Raw genomic sequence first — 15,413 nt, 5'->3', positions numbered from 1 at the left:
CATCTTTGATAAAGTAATTTAATTTAGTTTAACAAACTTTTATATATTGTTACTACTTCCTTTTATTCATAAGTATCTACATCTTTGATAAAGTAATTTAATTTAGTTTAACAAACTTTTATATATTGTTACTACTTCCTTTTATTCATAAGTATCTACATCTTTGATAAAGTAATTTAATTTAGTTCAACAAACTTTTATATATTGTTACTACTTCCTTTTATTCATAAGTATCTACATCTTTGATAAAGTAATTTAATTTAGTTCAACAAACTTTTATATATTGTTACTACTTCCTTTTATTCATAAGTATCTACATCTTTGATAAAGTAATTTAATTTAGTTCAACAAACTTTTATATATTGTTACTACTTCCTTTTATTCATAAGTATCTACATCTTTGATAAAGTAATTTAATTTAGTTCAACAAACTTTTATATATTGTTACTACTTCCTTTTATTCATAAGTATCTACATCTTTGATAAAGTAATTTAATTTAGTTCAACAAACTTTTATATATTGTTACTACTTCCTTTTATTCATAAGTATCTACATCTTTGATAAAGTAATTTAATTTAGTTCAACAAACTTTTATATATTGTTACTACTTCCTTTTATTCATAAGTATCTACATCTTTGATAAAGTAATTTAATTTAGTTCAACAAACTTTTATATATTGTTACTACTTCCTTTTATTCATAAGTATCTACATCTTTGATAAAGTAATTTAATTTAGTTTAACAAACTTTTATATATTGTTACTACTTCCTTTTATTCATAAGTATCTACATCTTTGATAAAGTAATTTAATTTAGTTCAACAAACTTTTATATATTGTTACTACTTCCTTTTATTCATAAGTATCTACATCTTTGATAAAGTAATTTAATTTAGTTTAACAAACTTTTATATATTGTTACTACTTCCTTTTATTCATAAGTATCTACATCTTTGATAAAGTAATTTAATTTAGTTCAACAAACTTTTATATATTGTTACTACTTCCTTTTATTCATAAGTATCTACATCTTTGATAAAGTAATTTAATTTAGTTTAACAAACTTTTATATATTGTTACTACTTCCTTTTATTCATAAGTATCTACATCTTTGATAAAGTAATTTAATTTAGTTTAACAAACTTTTATATATTGTTACTACTTCCTTTTATTCATAAGTATCTACATCTTTGATAAAGTAATTTAATTTAGTTTAACAAACTTTTATATATTGTTACTACTTCCTTTTATTCATAAGTATCTACATCTTTGATAAAGTAATTTAATTTAGTTTAACAAACTTTTATATATTGTTACTACTTCCTTTTATTCATAAGTATCTACATCTTTGATAAAGTAATTTAATTTAGTTTAACAAACTTTTATATATTGTTACTACTTCCTTTTATTCATAAGTATCTACATCTTTGATAAAGTAATTTAATTTAGTTCAACAAACTTTTATATATTGTTACTACTTCCTTTTATTCATAAGTATCTACATCTTTGATAAAGTAATTTAATTTAGTTTAACAAACTTTTATATATTGTTACTACTTCCTTTTATTCATAAGTATCTACATCTTTGATAAAGTAATTTAATTTAGTTTAACAAACTTTTATATATTGTTACTACTTCCTTTTATTCATAAGTATCTACATCTTTGATAAAGTAATTTAATTTAGTTTAACAAACTTTTATATATTGTTACTACTTCCTTTTATTCATAAGTATCTACATCTTTGATAAAGTAATTTAATTTAGTTTAACAAACTTTTATATATTGTTACTACTTCCTTTTATTCATAAGTATCTACATCTTTGATAAAGTAATTTAATTTAGTTCAACAAACTTTTATATATTGTTACTACTTCCTTTTATTCATAAGTATCTACATCTTTGATAAAGTAATTTAATTTAGTTTAACAAACTTTTATATATTGTTACTACTTCCTTTTATTCATAAGTATCTACATCTTTGATAAAGTAATTTAATTTAGTTCAACAAACTTTTATATATTGTTACTACTTCCTTTTATTCATAAGTATCTACATCTTTGATAAAGTAATTTAATTTAGTTTAACAAACTTTTATATATTGTTACTACTTCCTTTTATTCATAAGTATCTACATCTTTGATAAAGTAATTTAATTTAGTTTAACAAACTTTTATATATTGTTACTACTTCCTTTTATTCATAAGTATCTACATCTTTGATAAAGTAATTTAATTTAGTTTAACAAACTTTTATATATTGTTACTACTTCCTTTTATTCATAAGTATCTACATCTTTGATAAAGTAATTTAATTTAGTTTAACAAACTTTTATATATTGTTACTACTTCCTTTTATTCATAAGTATCTACATCTTTGATAAAGTAATTTAATTTAGTTTAACAAACTTTTATATATTGTTACTACTTCCTTTTATTCATAAGTATCTACATCTTTGATAAAGTAATTTAATTTAGTTTAACAAACTTTTATATATTGTTACTACTTCCTTTTATTCATAAGTATCTACATCTTTGATAAAGTAATTTAATTTAGTTTAACAAACTTTTATATATTGTTACTACTTCCTTTTATTCATAAGTATCTACATCTTTGATAAAGTAATTTAATTTAGTTTAACAAACTTTTATATATTGTTACTACTTCCTTTTATTCATAAGTATCTACATCTTTGATAAAGTAATTTAATTTAGTTTAACAAACTTTTATATATTGTTACTACTTCCTTTTATTCATAAGTATCTACATCTTTGATAAAGTAATTTAATTTAGTTTAACAAACTTTTATATATTGTTACTACTTCCTTTTATTCATAAGTATCTACATCTTTGATAAAGTAATTTAATTTAGTTCAACAAACTTTTATATATTGTTACTACTTCCTTTTATTCATAAGTATCTACATCTTTGATAAAGTAATTTAATTTAGTTTAACAAACTTTTATATATTGTTACTACTTCCTTTTATTCATAAGTATCTACATCTTTGATAAAGTAATTTAATTTAGTTTAACAAACTTTTATATATTGTTACTACTTCCTTTTATTCATAAGTATCTACATCTTTGATAAAGTAATTTAATTTAGTTTAACAAACTTTTATATATTGTTACTACTTCCTTTTATTCATAAGTATCTACATCTTTGATAAAGTAATTTAATTTAGTTCAACAAACTTTTATATATTGTTACTACTTCCTTTTATTCATAAGTATCTACATCTTTGATAAAGTAATTTAATTTAGTTCAACAAACTTTTATATATTGTTACTACTTCCTTTTATTCATAAGTATCTACATCTTTGATAAAGTAATTTAATTTAGTTCAACAAACTTTTATATATTGTTACTACTTCCTTTTATTCATAAGTATCTACATCTTTGATAAAGTAATTTAATTTAGTTCAACAAACTTTTATATATTGTTACTACTTCCTTTTATTCATAAGTATCTACATCTTTGATAAAGTAATTTAATTTAGTTCAACAAACTTTTATATATTGTTACTACTTCCTTTTATTCATAAGTATCTACATCTTTGATAAAGTAATTTAATTTAGTTCAACAAACTTTTATATATTGTTACTACTTCCTTTTATTCATAAGTATCTACATCTTTGATAAAGTAATTTAATTTAGTTCAACAAACTTTTATATATTGTTACTACTTCCTTTTATTCATAAGTATCTACATCTTTGATAAAGTAATTTAATTTAGTTCAACAAACTTTTATATATTGTTACTACTTCCTTTTATTCATAAGTATCTACATCTTTGATAAAGTAATTTAATTTAGTTTAACAAACTTTTATATATTGTTACTACTTCCTTTTATTCATAAGTATCTACATCTTTGATAAAGTAATTTAATTTAGTTTAACAAACTTTTATATATTGTTACTACTTCCTTTTATTCATAAGTATCTACATCTTTGATAAAGTAATTTAATTTAGTTTAACAAACTTTTATATATTGTTACTACTTCCTTTTATTCATAAGTATCTACATCTTTGATAAAGTAATTTAATTTAGTTTAACAAACTTTTATATATTGTTACTACTTCCTTTTATTCATAAGTATCTACATCTTTGATAAAGTAATTTAATTTAGTTTAACAAACTTTTATATATTGTTACTACTTCCTTTTATTCATAAGTATCTACATCTTTGATAAAGTAATTTAATTTAGTTTAACAAACTTTTATATATTGTTACTACTTCCTTTTATTCATAAGTATCTACATCTTTGATAAAGTAATTTAATTTAGTTTAACAAACTTTTATATATTGTTACTACTTCCTTTTATTCATAAGTATCTACATCTTTGATAAAGTAATTTAATTTAGTTCAACAAACTTTTATATATTGTTACTACTTCCTTTTATTCATAAGTATCTACATCTTTGATAAAGTAATTTAATTTAGTTTAACAAACTTTTATATATTGTTACTACTTCCTTTTATTCATAAGTATCTACATCTTTGATAAAGTAATTTAATTTAGTTTAACAAACTTTTATATATTGTTACTACTTCCTTTTATTCATAAGTATCTACATCTTTGATAAAGTAATTTAATTTAGTTTAACAAACTTTTATATATTGTTACTACTTCCTTTTATTCATAAGTATCTACATCTTTGATAAAGTAATTTAATTTAGTTTAACAAACTTTTATATATTGTTACTACTTCCTTTTATTCATAAGTATCTACATCTTTGATAAAGTAATTTAATTTAGTTTAACAAACTTTTATATATTGTTACTACTTCCTTTTATTCATAAGTATCTACATCTTTGATAAAGTAATTTAATTTAGTTTAACAAACTTTTATATATTGTTACTACTTCCTTTTATTCATAAGTATCTACATCTTTGATAAAGTAATTTAATTTAGTTTAACAAACTTTTATATATTGTTACTACTTCCTTTTATTCATAAGTATCTACATCTTTGATAAAGTAATTTAATTTAGTTTAACAAACTTTTATATATTGTTACTACTTCCTTTTATTCATAAGTATCTACATCTTTGATAAAGTAATTTAATTTAGTTCAACAAACTTTTATATATTGTTACTACTTCCTTTTATTCATAAGTATCTACATCTTTGATAAAGTAATAAATTTGTATTGTATAGTAGTTATAACAATGAACTTTTGTTATTAGAATATTGATTGTTATGATGTTGAGTCAAAGAATAAAATCAGCCGATACTCTCCGCATCAAGCTGAAATAACACAGGTTTGTTTAGTTGTACAAAAACATCAAATCTATGCACTAACTTTTTTTTAATGATTTTTATTTGAACTTTTTAGGTTGTATCGCATCCAAGGCACATTGGCTTCTTTTCTTCTTCCAGAGATAAAGTTATTTGTTTTAATTCTTTTGACACACAAGTCATTCAGAAGTATGAAGATCACAAATTAGTGGTTACAGCTTTATCAACAAACCAAGGTTTTTTATTTTTATACTTTTATTTATATTATTTATTTGTATATTTTTTATTGTTATATTTTTATTTATATTATTTTATTGGTATATTTTTTGTTGCATTATCAATGATGAATTTTTTATAGTATGCAAGAAATTTTTTGAATAATAGCTTTTTAGAGTTTTTTTTTTTTGATTATGATGATAACCAAGATGGTACCCAAATGGTGTCAGGTTCAAGAGATTGTACTGTGAAACTTTGGGATGTTTCTACTAAATGTGTTCTAAAATCAAGTTCTATTGCTCAAAATATGGTAACTATTTTATATTTTCATAGTTCAATTTATTATTTATAAAAGTTGTAGACTAGAAAAATCACAGAAAATGTTTCAAAGTACAGACATTTTTTATGAGAACCAGAGTAAGTTAAATTGCAAAAATAGTAAATAATGTTAAATATTTTAGCTTAATACAAAAGTTGTATTTTTATCAACAATAGTATGGAAATGCACCTTGTTAATAAAAATGCAATTTTGTATTTAGTTTAAGTACTTCATTTACCATGGAAATAAACCACTTAGACTTAAAAGTCCATGAGCTGATCAAGTTTCAACTTCCTGATGTCATATTTAAACTTCCTGGAGACTTTGACTAGGTTTTAAAAGAATAGACTCTAGTGACCATAGTGATCGTATCCACATCTATTAAATTAATAAAGTGTTAGAATGATCATTAAGTAAAAGTTTTCGATATGTAAAAATTTTATCTTCTAAATACTTGATTTAAAATAAATAAAATTTAAAAAAAAAGATAAATGTTACAATAAAATAAAAATAATGATAATAAAAATTTTGTTAGTTACATATTGCTATGATAATATCTATTGTAACAATGATTAAATGAATTATAATAGTTTATGCAACTATCTTATAATTTATGCAACTCACTATTTTGATAACAATCACTATTGTTGTTTTGTGCAACTAAATTTATTTAATTAAAATAGTATACTAGATTTGTGTGGATGTAGTTTCTTACATATGTTGCATCATAATAGGATGTGTATACTTATAAACCGATAAAATATAAAGAATTAGATCACAGGCTTCTATAAAAACAAGCCTTGACATCGCGCAATAAAGTTGTTTGACTGAAGGCCAATTTATACTACTGTGTTTATATTTTTTACTGTGTTTATATTTTTTGCTGTGTTTATATTTTTTACTGTGTTTATATTTTTTACTGTGTTTATATTTTTTACTGTGTTTATATTTTTTACTGTGTTTATATTTTTTACTGTGTTTATATTTTTATCTTTTAACTTAAGACGAAAGTTTGCATTTGCTTTTTTTTTTAAAAATCTTTCAAATTCGATTGGTTTATAATTTAGATAGCACAACTTCAAGACATAAAAGTTAACATTGTAAGATGATAATATTGTCGAACTATCAATAAGATACAGTAATAGGTAAGATGCCTTCAAAATGCTGTGTACCACTTTGAAAGTCATACTATCACTTAACAACAAGAAATCGATTTATAAATTCCTGAAGAATTCCCAAGAACAGATTTTATTGTTTCAGACTATACAGCAGTATATCGACTGAATTGGCCAGATAATGCACCTTTTGAAGCCTAGTTGCTTACCCAAACCAGCGACTATAGTTAGAAAAGCTGTAACTTTGAGAAATATTTTACCAGATGAGTTAAAAAAATAAGTTCATCCTTTTTTTGTAAAAAAGGATAAACTTATATTTTACAATATTCAATCTTTTTTAAGTGATAATAATGATGTTATTGTTTTCCAGGCTAATAAAAAACGTTTACACCAACAATCAAAAATGTACAAATTTGATGTTCCATTATTTGTTTTAGAAGCTTTCTATGATTATTTATTTGTAGCTTACCATAATGGCACAACTTGTAATATTTCATTTGGAAACTTTAAATTAAATGTAAACAAATTAAAATTAATAAAAATAAAATCAGTTTTATTTGAAGCAGTTAGATGTTTAAAGAATAAAGAAAGTTTACAACAGTCAAATATTCTATTCAAGCACTTCAATGCTATGAGAAAAGATAACGTAGGTGAAGTTTTATATACTCCAGATATTATACGTAGAGCATTTAAGTATTTTGCTATGCAAAGTTTATACATTTGTTTGTGTATTGACTACAAGTTGCCAAGCATACTGACTTTAACACAATTGACTTCAAAAATAAGCTCAATAGAGGACCTAAATTTCATAAATAGTATTTTTATGAATTTAGATCCATTGAAAAGAACTTTCAAACTTTTAATTCATGAGGTTTATGTCAAAACTTCATTACTTTACTAAAAAGGTGCTTTGTTTAGTCATGCAGTAAAATACTCTAATAGTAAGCTAAAACAATTTTATTATTTGTGATTAAAAATCTTTTTGGAGGTTCAGAATTTATATGTAGAGCTCAACCTGTTGCAAATCTTTCCTCTGAATTTTGGTTTGCTTAATGTCAACAAATTGTTGATAGAATAAGTAATATTGATAGTAGTAAGTCATTGGCAATAATTACTGATGGTAAATGAGTAAATCAACAATTTTTTGAAATGTTAAAAACAGTTAAAAAAAGCCATGGTTAACAACATTAGGTATATACTTATTATATGATTATGTGTATCTCTTAAAATCTATATGAAACAATTGATTGACAGAAAAGACTGGTGAGCTTCTATTTTTGCACAATGGAGAACTGGCTTTAGCTAAGTGGGGTGATTTGGAAACTTTATATAAAACTGAGTTTAAACTCTCTAAACTTACAGCTAAATCAGTTTATCCAAAATCAATATAGAAACAATCTGTAAAGTTTTGTTTGTTTTTTGCAAAGAAACAGTAGCCGCCATAAGAATGCATTCAGAAAGTAAAGATAAAGCATTTGAAGGTATTGCCGTATTTATTGAAAAAGTTCAGTTTAGAAATGAATTATTTGGAAAAATCCACTCAGTTGGTGATTAACAGTTACAACTGCTACGAGATATTGCTGAACTGTCAAATTTTAAAAGACCCAGAGGTAAGTGAGTAAAACAGTTTTCGCTAAATACCAGAATTATAATAGCGAATACATGCAATAACTTTATTGATCTAGTAAAAACTTAGTTGAGTAATGGAGTAAAGTAGTTCTGATTAGGTTGGTTTTCAACAGATCAATTTGAAAAAGTTTTTTCTAAGCTTCGACAGGGATCTGGAGTTACTTACTTAATAAATGCTAAATCTGTAATTAAAAAAATTGATATTCAACATACTCAATTGGTATTACAATAATCATAGAATGGTATCAATAATCATGTAGAAGAGGCAGACTTGAAATCCCATCTGATACTCTTGTCGAATGGTCTTTTGCTTTTTTTTTTTTTCAAGATGCTATTAGCTCTTTTATGCAGAACATTTTTTGTTATTCAGATTCAGTTCATAACACCTAAATATCAGGGATGCGAAGCTCCATCGATTTTTTGGGACTCCGGACTCTGTGCTCAAAAATCATGGACTCCGACTCCGGACTCCGGATTTTTTTTTTTCTTTCTTAAATTAAATAAGGATTTTTATTATCTGGAGTTTTTATGTATAAATGCCAGAAAAGTGATAGGGTACCAGTAATATTTTTATTATGAATAATATATATATATATATATATATATATATATATATATATATATATATATATATATATATATATATATATATATATATATATATATATATATATACATAAATATATTTATTTTTGGTTCCTTAAGTAGTCTATTTGGTCTTATCACAGAGCACTGCGGAAAAGCAATTAACAGGAATTCACTCCTCCTTCCTAACCGATGTCGCAAAACTTGCCCAAAGGTGGGTTTGAACTACGGTTCCTTTACTTTTTAGGAAAAATAAGGGATCCGTGGGTGCAGCCGAGCGCAACCACTGCTTAATAAGAATAATACAACTCCAAAGATAACTTTTATTTATTTTGTATTGCTGCATGCACAGAATTCTCAATTTCTCAGTTTATTTGAAAACATATGGTCATAGAATTATAAAAAGATTTAAATGTTTATTTACATTAATTACACTCTAAATTATAAAGTTACAAGAACAAAATATTATAATATCTACATTGTCAAAAATTATTCATATAAAAAACTTGTTTGTTTGTAAAAAAAGCATATCGTCAATTAACTCAGATGTAATTCGACTACGATGATCTGGTGTCATGTGCTTTAAAACTGAAAACAGCCGCTCAACACTGACTTGGGATATGGGTAGCGACAAAGCAACTCGGCATGCATTCCGTAAAACCTCAGGGAACTGTTTAATTGCTTTAAATGGGTTAAGTTTTATAAAGTCGTCTAAGTTGGAGGAGGTATCTTTAAACATTGATTGAATTTCCGGAATTGTTTTTAGAGCTTGTCGAAACTCCGTTTCAATTACGTCTAGTTGAACCTGCATTTGTTCTTTTGAACAATTCTTTTCAATCTCCTGTTCACATAGCATAAATAAATTTGGTCGTCGCTTCGCGACTGGTGAAGCATCCTCTTCGTTTTCTGAACTAGATTCGGCAACATGAACTGAAAAAGAGTTGCGCGCTACTGCGTTTTTAATTTTGTCGAGTTCATCATTATTTTTATTTTTATTAGCCAGTTGAATCAGTTTGTAATTAATTTTCCAAAGTCCATCAGCTGCAGCTATCTATAGAAATATTAATAAATTTTTGAATACATATTTTTTAAAGTTAAATTTTCAAAACTATATATATAAATGCATTTTGATAAAAAAAAAAAACCTTATCTTCAGTCGCTGTTAGCATACAGCCATGCCTAATATCCACGTAAACTGCTGCAAGAAACAACAAATTTTCGCGTAGTGCACTTTCTCTATTATTCATGCCTATTTGGAAATCTCTGGCTAAGTCACTGTTTTTCCCATCTTGTTCACACTTTATTGAATTCCAATCAAAAAGGAATTCGCCTGCGGTAATATTTTCACGCTGAAGACGGATAGTTAGATCGCGTGCCATATGCAATACATCTCTCAGTTCTTCCCACATCCCCCAAAAATATGGTTGCACATTAAATTCTTTAGGAGCTTCTTTTTGCATATTCAGGTTTTAAATTACTGGTCGAATCTAGAAGAACAGAAGAATTCATTAAATATATGTATTACGTTTTCAACTAGTTAAGTAAAGAGGATTATTAAAGAAATATTTACATAAACTAAATTTTACACGTTATTAAATAATGTAAATGTCATTAACATTGAACTAATTGGATTTATACTATACCGGTTGGAAAACCGGTTTATATACTTTAAATAAAACTTAGAAGTTATAAACTATAACTTACCTGAATTAGCCTCTCGATCATATTGAACTGGCTAGACCAACGGGTAGCCTGATCTAGTATTGGAACAAGATGTGGAGCTTGGTCTCTGAAGAAGTCAATCCACTTAGAATTTCTCGCAGTTTTGACAACTTCTCTTCCATGGCTGAGGAATCTTTTTATTGTGGGCATCTTCAATGCATCATTCGCAGCTAGCTGTAAAGTGTGGACAGCACATCTTTGAAGATGTATAAGATTCATTCTACCGGCAACTCCACTTGCCAAGACTGCTGCCGCATTGTCTGCTTTATTTTGACTATCTTCATCAAACTCATCAGTTTCAACTGAAAGATCGCTTTCGTCATTTTTGATTTCCTCAATGGCGCTGATACCAAAGTCGGGCACCAACTTTATATTCACCTAAATATATTAATTATGATTTCAATAGTTAACTGAAAATTTAGTGAATATACGGTTTTATCAAAAAAGTTTATTTTTTAAATGTTTTTATTTAAAATATTAATTTTAATATCAATTTAATATACAATGTCCTTCATTTTAAAAAATTATAGGTGAATTTTAAAATATGTTACTCACTGCTGCGTTGTCAACACTGAGGCCTAAAATATTAATTTTATTGATTCCAAACTTATCTAAACACTTCTCAATAATTTTTTTAGTGTATTCCGCCGTTTGTTTTCTTTTCGTATCGATAGTGCCAAGATTGATGACAACAATTTCATCATTGTTTGAGTATTGCACATTTATACCGAGGTAGTGGCGCATATGCCTAGATGTAGAATCGACTTTTAAATAAATTAGCATTTCTGATAATTTGTTTTTGATTTGTTCGCGATGCTTTTTGGCAAGATCACTAATTTGAATTCTCATATTATCTCTATTCATTTTAAATCCAAAATGAGATGCAACTTTTCCACAAAGCTTTTGAATAGGTTCCCGATTAAACGCCTATAGAAATTGTTTTTAGAATAATTTTTATTAAAAAATGGCAAAAAAACATAATTTTTTAGATTTTTATTGAAATGACTAATAAATATAAACGAAAAAATAATTTGAACCTGGAATGAAAGACCTTCAATCAAAACCAGCTGGTTTAAGGCTTCTAAAAACTCATCTTTTGCTATATGCAAATTAATTTGCTGCGGTACAAAACACTTTAATATGGATTGCTGTGAAGTGCTGCCTTTGATGGCTGTATGTTTTTGCTTCTTATTCTTTTCTTCTAATTGTTTTTCAATTTTTTCTTTCCTAACGTAATGACGAGCTCCGCGTGTTTTCTAGATAAATGTCGTATAAGTTTGCTAATGCGAGCTTTTGCGGCACATGTAATTTCTTTACCGCATAACTCATTACTTTTACTTTTTTCGGGTACAAGACATTTGAAGCATACTACTTTACATCCATTCATCATTTTATTTGTATGATGAAAATGTCTGTAGATAGTAACTGATGCTTAGTTAGCGGCCATTACTAGTCAAGATTGTTGCTCACGAGTAAACAGTAAATATTATTATAAATAAAAATGTTGTTATTGCAAGTTAGTGTGAACATGCAAAGTATTTGCTCTCTGTTATATATGCTTCACCAAATTAATTATCTGTATAACAACTCTCGAAAACATCCTTAGGAAAGTTGTTAACATGACTAGTTACGAATTGATGACGTTAGTAGTTATTCCGTCAAAGGAATTGTTACGCAAAATAATTTTTATTTATTTGTTGAGGTATTTTTATAAGCCTTTTTTTTTGGCTTCTTTCTGATTTAGATGGTAGGTTTTTTACCATTAGTCTAGATCGTTAGTTTGGCTCAATAGCGCAAACTTACAGACATTTGAATTTTTTTTTATTTTATTGCGTATAATTAATTTGTGAGTTAAATTTGATAGCTTTTCGTATCTAAACCATACCGCTTTTATTGCAATTTTTCAGTAAGCGTTATTAAAATAAAAAAATTCATTTTTTATTTTAATAACGCTTTTAATAATTTTTAAACTTAAAACACTTTATTTTCTTTAACTAATTTTAACAAAACAAAAAAAAATTAAACAAACTGTTTCTTTAACAAAAAACCTATTAGATCACAATTGCGGCTAAATGCTTTTATTTTATATTTTCTGAATAAACGACACATAAACAATATCAAAAGATAATTTAAATATTCTAAACGATAAAAGTTTTGGTTTAACGTAAAACTACTGAATGTAGGCAAATGGCCATTTCGCACGTAAAATGCGAGCTGCGTAACGCTTCTTAACTAGGCGCGACATTCAACCCATACTCAATCTGGCCAAATAAATAAAATTGGCAAAACAGATGGTTAGCCTCCCGGTCAAATGCTTTTTTTTAGTGCTTTGTGACAAGGTCTTTTTAAGGCATATTATTAACTAAAATAAAAAAAAAAGAGTTCCGGAGTCCTAAAATTTTTATGGACTTCTAAGACTCCGGGCTAAAATAGGGACTCCATTGACTCCGACTCCGGACTTCGCATCCTTGCTAAATATAAATTTAAAATAACAGAAAAACAATGCAGAACATTTTCTAATATTTCGCTAAAGAATTACTCACTAATTACCACTCGCAGCAGTAGCAAAGAATCTAAATTGAAAATACTAAAGCTTTCATAATTTATGTGAAAATTAGTTTTGTAATTTATTATGTTATTTTCTTGTTATGTTTTTTATTTCCTCTGTAGCCTTTATGTTTCTCAATATAATTGAATTTGTAAATATTTACCTTGTTGAGATATATTGATACAACTTTTTTTTTCGTAGGAATCAATTTTTGTTGGTATTTTTCATTGTTAGGGATATTTATTGTTACCTTTTTTTTTTAGTTATGTTTCTGAAAGCAAAAAAAATACCGTTATCTTTCTTATATATAGTTATATACATTATTATGGTTCTGCTTGTTATTAATATTATTTAATATTACCTTGATATTCTTGATGAAATCTGAAACATAAAAAGTATAATTACCTTTTAACAGTTTTTTGGTTTTCCTTTTACATTTCTGTCTTTATTAGAGATTTTTATTAGAAAACATAGACTACCATTACATCCTACTTATTATGAAAATATATAAATAAAAATAATCTAATGTTTAATCGGCTTTCAGTTTTTATGGCATTTTGCATAATGTCAAGGTCTGTTATTATAGAAGGCTGTGAACTAGATAGTACACAAGAATCTACTCTATATGTAAAAAACCAGATATAAAACCCAGTTGGAGAGATCTCAAATGAAAAAAAAGATCAATGTTTTTTATAGCTCTTTAGAGATGTCATCTAATGGTGCTACAATATGGTGATCATAACAACAATGGTGGTATTAAATCCGACCAAGAGAACATAAAGTATAACTAAACAATTAACTCATAATTTGAGCAACCCATAATTTGAGCATTAAACTGAAAGTGTGTGTGTGTCATGTGGATTTTTGAATACTTATAGGTGGGTTTGACTGGAAAAATAATGGATATTTCAGGATTGTCTTCGATGGTATGTCAGTGCTCCCTAATTGTTATAATGATTTGGGTGCCTCTGTGGCTATATAGTATGACTAGGGTAAAATAGTGTGTATGGTCTTTCGGGGAAATAATAGCATGGATAAGTTAGTATTGTGACTTGCCTAGTGTCATTGATAATGTGATATCCTTTAAGAATCAGCTGTCTTGTGTTTCAAAATCTGTAATAAGTCATGTTCAGAAATTATTGAATTGTAACAAATGAACTGAGAGTAAATGATGTTCATTTTGATGTTTAGGGGATGGTGTGAGTTAAAATGGAGACTAAGTGTAACTTGGGGAATTTAGAGTCTTGTGGATATACCCTTGTGTAGTTTAGTTGATGGTTATATCTAAAAAGTGTATGAGGCTGTCCAAATGGTTAAATGTTAACTTGATTGGAGAGTGAAAGTTGTTTAAATTATTAACTAACAGTAGTTACACTCTGGATCCTGTGAAAATGAAAAAAAATTGTTAATAAAATTATGTAAAATTTATTAGCATGAGGGAACTGTTCAATAATAATGGTACTTAAAGTACATACATGTTCCCATGCTAGTACTGTGGATTTGTCAATGTTTTTTATTGAATTAAAGTATGGTGTTGGTAAGTATGGTATCAATAATCATAGAATGGTATCAATAATCATGTAGAAATCGAAGCTCTAGTCTTTTCAATGACTTTTGATTTAAATACTATACTGATTTAAAAACTAAATACTAAAGATATGTTGATATTACAATTTTTTACAATACATTTATTTTATTATGATTATAGGTTACAGATATTAAATGGTCACATGAAAACAACTTGATTTTTCAATCCAGTGAAGACAGATCTACCAAGTTTGAAATTTGGTTTATTTTTCAGTTAAAGCTGTTAGAAATAATAGGTTTCTTGTTTTTTGAAGCATTATCTTATTTAGGCTTATGGATCCTAAAACTCTTTTTGTTGTTTCATGTTTACCAAAAAAAAATTATTTTCAAGTAAGTTTTTTACGAAATTTTTTTATTTAATGTAATCATGTTTAAGTACATTATACAGGACATGATGACAATCAGTTTTTTTCTTGACGCAGGAAAAAATCCTATTTCAAA

The 15,413-nt window shown here is 25.6% G+C and overlaps 1 protein-coding gene across 1 annotated transcript in view; it reads left to right on the top strand.

The window, feature by feature from the left end:
• LOC101236599 (WD repeat-containing protein 31) overlaps nucleotides 1-15,413 on the top strand; it is a 28,526-nt gene that overhangs the window by 6,156 nt on the left and 6,957 nt on the right. The window contains exons 3-7 of the mRNA XM_065791086.1: nucleotides 5,200-5,274; nucleotides 5,349-5,487; nucleotides 5,677-5,777; nucleotides 15,094-15,161; nucleotides 15,242-15,302. Of these exons, the coding sequence (XP_065647158.1) occupies nucleotides 5,200-5,274; nucleotides 5,349-5,487; nucleotides 5,677-5,777; nucleotides 15,094-15,161; nucleotides 15,242-15,302 (444 nt within the window). The remainder of the gene's footprint in view (nucleotides 1-5,199; nucleotides 5,275-5,348; nucleotides 5,488-5,676; nucleotides 5,778-15,093; nucleotides 15,162-15,241; nucleotides 15,303-15,413) is intronic.

Source organism: Hydra vulgaris, chromosome 02, assembly GCF_038396675.1.
Source record: "Hydra vulgaris chromosome 02, alternate assembly HydraT2T_AEP".
In the NCBI taxonomy this organism is placed as follows: Eukaryota; Metazoa; Cnidaria; class Hydrozoa; order Anthoathecata; family Hydridae; genus Hydra; species Hydra vulgaris.
This window is presented reverse-complemented; position numbering and strand designations above follow the sequence as displayed.